This window comes from Mobula birostris, chromosome 11 (assembly GCF_030028105.1).
Source record: "Mobula birostris isolate sMobBir1 chromosome 11, sMobBir1.hap1, whole genome shotgun sequence".
Lineage (NCBI taxonomy): Eukaryota > Metazoa > Chordata > Chondrichthyes > Myliobatiformes > Myliobatidae > Mobula > Mobula birostris.
Window position 1 is genome coordinate 79240578 of NC_092380.1, and position 8176 is coordinate 79248753.

Consider the following 8176-nt stretch of genomic DNA (forward strand, 5'->3'; position numbering starts at 1 on the left):
ATGGTTATAAGATGCCTTTTTAGAACAGTTTGTTCACTAGTGGAAAGGCACGTCTAGATTGGTGTTGTATAATAAACTAAATTTGATTAGGGAATTTAAAGTAAAGGGATTCTATAGAAGCAGCAATCATAATATGATAGAATGCACCTTGCACTTTGAGAAAGAGAAGATTAATTCAGATGTATCAGTCATACAGTGGAGTAAAGGGAATTAAAGGGCCATGAGAAAGGAGCTGGTCAAAATTGATTGGAAAGGGACATTAGCAGGGATGTTGGCAGAACAACAATGGCTGGAGCTTCTGGGGACAATTTGGAAGGCATAGGATAGATGCATCCCAAAGAAAAAGTGTTCTGAAGGGAAGATGAGATGACTGTGACTCACAAGGGAAGTCAAAGACAGAATAAAAGCAAAAGAGAGGACATACAATATAGAAAAAAATCTAGTCAGAAGTTAAAGAATTGGGAAGCTTTTAAAAGGCAACCAAAAATGTCATTAAGGAGAGAAAAAAAATGAACTATTAAGGGAAGCTAGCTAATAATATCAAAGAGAGTATGAAAAGATTTTTCAAATAGACAACAAGTAAAAGAGAGCAAAGAGTGAATATCAGACTGATGGAGAATGATGCTGGAGAAGTAGTAATGGAGGACAAAGAAATGACAGAGGAACTTAAGTAGTTTGTGTCAGTCTTCACTAAGGAAGACACTAGCAATATGCTAGGAACGCGAGAGTGTCAGGGGGAAGAAATGAGTATTGTTGCTATTACCTCGGAGAAGGTGCTTCGGAAGATGAAAGGTCTGAAGGTAATAATCACCTAGAGGCCAGATGGAATACACTCCAGGGTTCCGAAGGAGGTAACTGAAGAGATTGTGGAGGCATTAGTAATGATCTTTGAAGAATCACTAGATTCTGGGATGGTTCTGGAGGACTGAAAAATTGTAAATATCACCCTACTCTTTAAGAAGTGAGGGAGGCAGAAGAAAGGAAATTATAGTCCAGTTAGCCTGATCTCATTAGTTGGGAAGATGTTAGAGTCGATTATTAAAGATGAGGTTTCAGGGTACTTGGAAGCAAATGATAAAATAGACCAAAGTCACTATGGATTCCTTAAGGGGAAATCTTGCTTAACAAATCTGTTGGAATTCTTTCAGGAAATAACAGGCAAGATAGACAAAGGAGAGTCAGCGATTGTTGGATTTTCAGAAGGCCTTTCACAAGATGCCACACTTAACAAGATAAGAGACAACAAATTTGCTGGAAAAATACTAGCATGTATAGAAGATTGGTGGACTGGCAGGAGACAAAGAATAGGAAGAAGAGGGCCTTTTCTAGTTGGCTGCTAGTGACTAGTATTATTCCACAGGGGTCAGAGTTGGGACTTCTTTTTATGATATTTGTCAATGATTTGGATGTCAGAACTGATGGCTTTGTGGACAAGTTTGTGGACAATAAAAAGATAGGTAGAAGGGGCAAATAGTGTTGAGGAAGCACAACAATGTAGACCAGGAGTTGCTAACCTACTTTTATGTCATGGACCGATACCATTAAGCAAGGTGTCCGTGGACCCAGGTTGGGAACCCCTGACTTAGACAGATTGGGAGAATGGGCAAAGAAGTGGCAAATGGAATATAGTGTAGGGAAGTATATAGTCATGCATTTTGGTAGAGGAAATAAAGGCAGAGACTATTTTCTAAACAGGGAGAAAAAAATTTCAAAAATCAGAGGTGCAAATGGACTTGGGAATCCTTGTGCAGGATTCCCTAAAGGTTAACTTACAGGTTGAGTCAGTGGTAAGGAAGGTAAATGTGATGTTAACATTTATTTTGAGAGGACTGGAATACAAGAGCAAGGATATAATGCTAAGGCTTAATAAGGAATTGGTCAGACCATACCAGAGTATTGTGAACAGTTATGTACCCCTTATCTAAAAGATATAGTGGTATTGGAGAGGATCCAGAGGAGGTTCACAGGAATGATTCTCAGAATGAATAGGTTAACATTTCTGGAGTCATAATGGTTCTGGGGCTGTACTTGCTGGAACTTAGAAGAATGAGAGTATATCTCATTGAAAGGTCTGGATAGAGTGGATATAGGGAAGATGTTTCCTATAGTGGTTGAGTCAAGGACGAGAGGACACAGCCTCAGACTAGAAGATCGTCAACTTAGAACAGAGATGAGGATGAATTTCTTTAGCCAGAGGGAAGTGAATGTGTGGAATTCATTGCCACAGTTAGCTGTGGAGGCCAAGTCATTGGGTATATTTAAAGTGGAGGTGGATAAGTTCTTTATTAGTAAGGGTGTCAAAAGTTACGGAGAGAAGGCAGAAGAATGGGGTTGAGGGGAATAATAAATCAGCCATGATGGAATGGCAGAGCTGACTGGATGAGCTGAATGGACTAATTCTGCTCCTACATCTTATGGTATTATGTCTACCTTCCTCTCAAACCCTCCATTTTCTGCACTGGCGCTCTGGTTCCCAACCTCCTGCCAAACTGGTTCACCTGCCACAGTTTTCCCAACCCTGCCCCGACACACCTCCTCAACCTGGCACTACCAGCCTGTCATCTTACACACTTCCTCAGTCTACTTGTGACTTGAAACAATGTAAAGGCTTTGGGGAGACTGAAAGCAAGTCATCCAAAAGTAAATAACCTTTGACATTCTCTGGAAACCACAATATTTGTCCGTTTAAGATACTGGTTACTGCTGATCACCAGGGTATTTATACTGAAGGATTGACTTTCAGTGACATTGTCGTTGCCATCAGGAGATGGTTTGATTCTCTCTCAGCCGAAATTGCTTTTATTGGGGGTGAAAATTATTATTTATCAGTCCTCATTTGAATGCTCTCTTGGTTTTATTGTTTACAGACAAAATCTGTACGACTTTCTGCAGAATTGTAAATGGAATTGAATAATGTGGAATAATTAGCAAATATTTCCTCTTCTGAAATTCTTACATGATCTCACTGATGACACTACTGTGGATGGCTGTCTCTAGAAACTATCCGGAGAAACATCTAGAATGATGAATTGGAGTGGAAATAACTAACTTCTAACAAGCACACAACCGTCTTCCAATAGTATCATTCTCCAGCAAACAGAAAGGTTTTCTCTGATTTCCATGGACTTCACTTTAACCAGGGCTTATTGATGTCAATCTGTCAAAAGATGAGTTTGTTCCCATACATCTTTCTCAGGAAATCAACTCTTTTACACATTTGGACCAAATCTATTGGAGCCTGAAGCAGGGTGCTCCTTGCAAACCCTGTTGCACAAATGGTGTTATGTTGTTGCTTTGCCCATTCGGTATTTCATTCTTTGATGCACCTGTTGCTGATCCTGGCATGTCCTTCCGCATTCTCTAATAAACAGTGGTGGTACTGTGATAAACATACATGAGTTTACAAACTGTGGAGGGATACATTTCTGCTGCTGCTTCGTGGATGCCCAAATTTGAAATGATAAACTGGTTCCAAAAAGATCCCATTATGCATGATGTAAATGCCACCACACATGAAGGAGGGTGTCCTTGGTTTGAACACCCCAACCTATCTTATGGTTGACAGTTCATCTACAGAAGGAAGCTAAGTGAGGACCAGGACAGTTTGGTTTACTGCTCATGTTGTTCACTCATCACCTCCTGGCAATCCACCATAGCAGCTCTATTCTTCAGAATGCACCAGTTCAGTGGTGCTATGAAACCATTCTTAGTAGTGAACAATGATATCCCCACTGAAAATACATTGTGTCCTTGCTGCTTCAGAATAAGAATCAGGTTTAATATCACCAGCAAACTAGCTGAAGTCAGAAGTTTACATACACCATAGCCAAATACAGTTTGTACATTTAAACTCAGTTTTTCACAATTCCTGACACTTAATCATAGAAAACATTCCCTGTCTTAGGTCAGTTAGGATCACTACTTTATTTTAAGAATGTGAAATGTCAGAATAATAGTAGAAAGAATGATTTATTTCAGCTTTTATTTCTTTCATCACTTTCCCAGTGGGTCAGAAGTTTACATACACTTTGTTAGTACTTGGTGGCATTGCATTTAAATTGTTCAACTTGGGTCAAACGTTTTGGGTGGACTTCCACAAGCTTCTCACAGTAAGTTGCTGGAATTTTGTTCCATTCCTCCAGCCAGAACTGGTGTAACTGAGTCAGGTTTGTAGGCCTCCTTGCTCGCACACGCTTTTTCAGTTCTGCCCACCAAATTTTCTATCGGATTGAGGTCAGAAAATGATGTCAAGCCTGGTTCAACCTTGGGAGCAATTTCCAAACACCTGAAGGTACCATGTTCATCTGTACAAACAATGGTATGCAGGTATTAACACCATGGGACCACGCAGCCGTCATACCCCTCAGGAAGGAGACGCATTCTGTCTCCTAGAGATCAACGTACTTCGGCACAAAAAGTGCAAATCAATCCCAGAGCAACAGCAAAGGTGAAGATGCTGGAGGAAACAGGTAGACAAGTATCTATATCCATAGTAAAACCAGTCCTACATCGACATAACCTAAAAGGCTGCTCAGCAAGGAAGAAGCTACTGTTTCAAAACCGCCATAAAAAAGCCAGACTACAGTTTGCAAGTGCACATGGGGACAAAGGTCTTACTTTTTGGAGAAATGTCCTCTGGTCTGATGAAACAAAAATTGAACTCTTTGGCCATAATGACCATCGTTATGTTTGGCGGAAAAAGGGTAAGGTTTGCAAGCCGAAGAATACCATCCCAACCGTGAAGCATGGGGGTGGCAGCATCTTGTTGTGGGGGTGTTTTGCTGCAGGAGAGACTGGTGCACTTCATAAAATAGATGGCATCATGAGGAAGGAAAATTATGTGGATATATTGAAGCAACATCTCAATGCATCAGCCATGAAGTTAAAGCTCGGTCGCAAATGGGTCTTCCAAATGGACAATGACCCCAAGCATACCTCCAAAGTTGTGGCAAAATTGCTTAAGGACAATAAAGTCAGGTATTGGAGTGGCCATCACAAAGTCTTGACCTCAGTCCGACAGAAAATTTGTGGGCAGAACTGAAAAAGCATGTGCGAGCAAGGAGGCCTACAAACCTGACTCAGTTACACCAGTTCTGTCTGGAGGAATGGAACAAAATTCCAGCAACTTACTGTGAGGAGCTTGTGGAAGGCTACCCAAAACATTTGACCCAAGTTAAACAATTTAAAGGCAATGTTACCAAATACGTACTAACAAGGTGTATGTAAACTTCTGACCCACTGGGAAAGTGATGAAAGAAATAAAAGCTGAAATAAATCATTCTTTCTACTATTATTCTGACATTTCACATTCTTAAAATGAAGTAGTGATTCTAACTGACCTAAGACAGGGAACATTTTCTAGGATTAAATGTCAGGAATTGTGAAAAACTGAGATAAATGTATTTGGCTAAGGTGTATGTAAACTTCTGACTCAACTGTATACCCTGAAGTCTGTAGTCTTTGCGGCAGCGGTGGAATGCAATATATAATAATAAAAAAAAGCTTACAGCACTTCTCCCGAACTTTGGTCAACAGTAACAAGTTATGATTGAACAGTTGAGTGAGGGTGGTAGGCAGTAACGAGAAGAGTTTCTTGCACGTATTAAAGCCTGACCTTATGATACCTTATTGCGTCTAAAATCAACATTAAGGACTCCCAGTTGCACTCCTTCCGAGCTCCATATCATTATAGACACATTCTACCAATGATTCAGGATGGAGTCAGGGATTGAGATGAAGGAATGTGAGACATCGGCTAATATAAGTAATTTTGCCAGTATGATAGTGTCAGTCTGCTGCTCATCTCCCAACTTAGAGCCTTTCTCCAGAAGTTTGTTCACAGAATTTTTACAAGGGTTGACTGGGTGAGGAGCAACACTGTTGTATGTGAATCCAGTGCCCACATTCACATCAAGTGATCCATCCGTTTAATTCTTATGATTTAAAGTTGTGGTTCATGTAACTTGATTATTTCAGAGGGCAGTCAATAATCAACTATACGAGTGGGTTTAGGGTCACATATCTGCCAGACCAATGAAAGGCATTAAATTTCCATTCACAAGGAACATGAATGAACCATATGGCTGTTTACAATAGTCTAGTAACTGCATGCTGACCATTGCTGCTTCCAGCTTTCGTTTCTCTTCCCAAAGCCAATCCAATTGTCACTCTCCAACTGAGATTATCTTGCTGGGCACAAAATTAAGGAAACGATAATGGAATCTACCTGGAGTCAGTAAGTTTGCTAAGTAAATTCACCGTGCCATTTTGGTCTCTAAATTCTGTAATAACTCATTACATAATGAGGAAGATTTGCATTGTTCCATGGCCCACATGGAATTATGCATTGATAATTCAAGTTTTCATCATTACATTACCACTCAGTACAATTAAATGAGAAAAAATGTCTACTCATCTTTGTAGTGTGGATAGTGACTTTAAAAAAGAAATATATCATTTTAAAAGGCTAACATGCTCTATTTTTGAAACCATCTCATCTACAAATGAGGCAATTCTGTAATACATCCCAGTATTACCAAACTATGACAAAAGAGAAGCCTGCTACAGACAGATGTGAGTAAAATGATCACCAAAAACATACCAATTATTCAGTTTTAAATATTAACACACAGAAAGTAAGCTTTCCCAAAAGTTGAACTATGTTACAATGAGTACTTGAATCTCTGGATCACACATATATATTCAGAACATAGCCAAATACTCCTCAAATGAATAAATGTATATCTTCCTAATACAATAACTTAGAACATTTGGCATATCACTGCATATACATCGAATAAAGTTTAGAACACCATTTCTATAATTTATGATTCCATATTTCTTAATTGTAAATGTTAAACAAATGCATGTTTAGATTTTAATGATGAAGAATAGTTTAAAAATTAGATAATTGGAACTGATCATTGAATATTTTTCAGTCCGATGTATCTGACGTTGCAATGTATTGGAATCAAACCCATCCTTTAAAATGAACACACTCACTGGGGATACAAAGTTTAGAAAGAAGGAATTGCATTGCACTTTGTTGTATCAAAAATTACATGAAAAACTGGGTTTAAACGGAAGAGCCTGGATCGGGGAAGCTCAGCGCAAGTAATTAGTAAGTATTTTTATTTTCTATAGGAGCTCTCTGGGCATGAATTCCCATTCTTGGTACATTTTTATTAAAAATTGCTTACTTCCCCTAAGTTTTCCCATTCCAAATTTTCAGTGTTTAGTTTCAACGTGTTCACTTCACACATGTAAAAAGTCCACATTTCGTGGAAAAACTGTGCGCTTATCTTCAGCTTCTGTCCACTGAAGATTATTCATTAACTACCCCGATTCGCTAACAGTTTGAAACTCACTACTTCTTGAAACTGTACAGATGTCATTTTCCAGAACAGAAATATCGCACTATAAATACATTCACATAGACATACACAGACATTAAATGAAGGAGGTGATCGTACTAAACCAAGTAAAATGCCAGCAATCACACATACAAGTTCCACTCTTGTGAAGACTTGGTGCTTGCTCATTATACGTTGCAAATGCTAATTTTACATCGGTCGCGAGCTACATTTTGACAAACTTTTCAGAACACTACCAGGTGACACCCGACACGTCTTGAACGCCTGTATCCGCGGCCTTAGAATAATTTATGTATTCATAGAAGCTTTTTTGCAAATGTAACCTGTTTCAATTTAACCAAAACACAGTTTAGTATTTACTACTAACGACCAACTGTGAATATGCGATCAGAAGGAATATGATCTTTCACGCATTTTGAAGAAAAATAACTCGCTTTACAGTAATAGCAGTCTGGAAACTTTTTTTGCGTTGCCACACTACACTTGGAAGCAGTTGATTTCCCTAAAACTTGCAACTACTACAAATAGAAATGCAATGAAACAACAATGCAGAGCCCCCGGTAAGATCAGAGATAACAACACCCAGTTGGACAACAGATACACAACCCACACCTACCTGTTGCAATCAGACAGTGGCGAAAGGCGATCAGCGTTAGTAATAGAGTCTCCATTTGTAGCTGGAAAAAAGAAGTGAAAGTGCTTCACTCGGGCCACATAGTTACAATGTACCACCACACACAAGATCGCCTTCGCTCGCTACCCTGTCGCCAGCTCCGTCCCCGCTGGACAACTTTTCCCTCCCT

The 8176-nt window shown here is 39.4% G+C and overlaps 1 protein-coding gene across 2 annotated transcripts in view; it reads right to left on the bottom strand.

Annotated features, from left to right (window-relative positions):
* The window catches only part of lrp5 (low density lipoprotein receptor-related protein 5), a 221366-nt gene extending 213190 nt beyond the window's left edge, over window positions 1-8176 (bottom strand). For both annotated transcript variants that reach the window (XM_072272622.1, XM_072272621.1), the window contains exon 1: window positions 7990-8176. In XM_072272622.1, the coding sequence (XP_072128723.1) occupies window positions 7990-8044 (55 nt within the window). In that variant the 5' untranslated portion in view covers window positions 8045-8176. The remainder of the gene's footprint in view (window positions 1-7989) is intronic.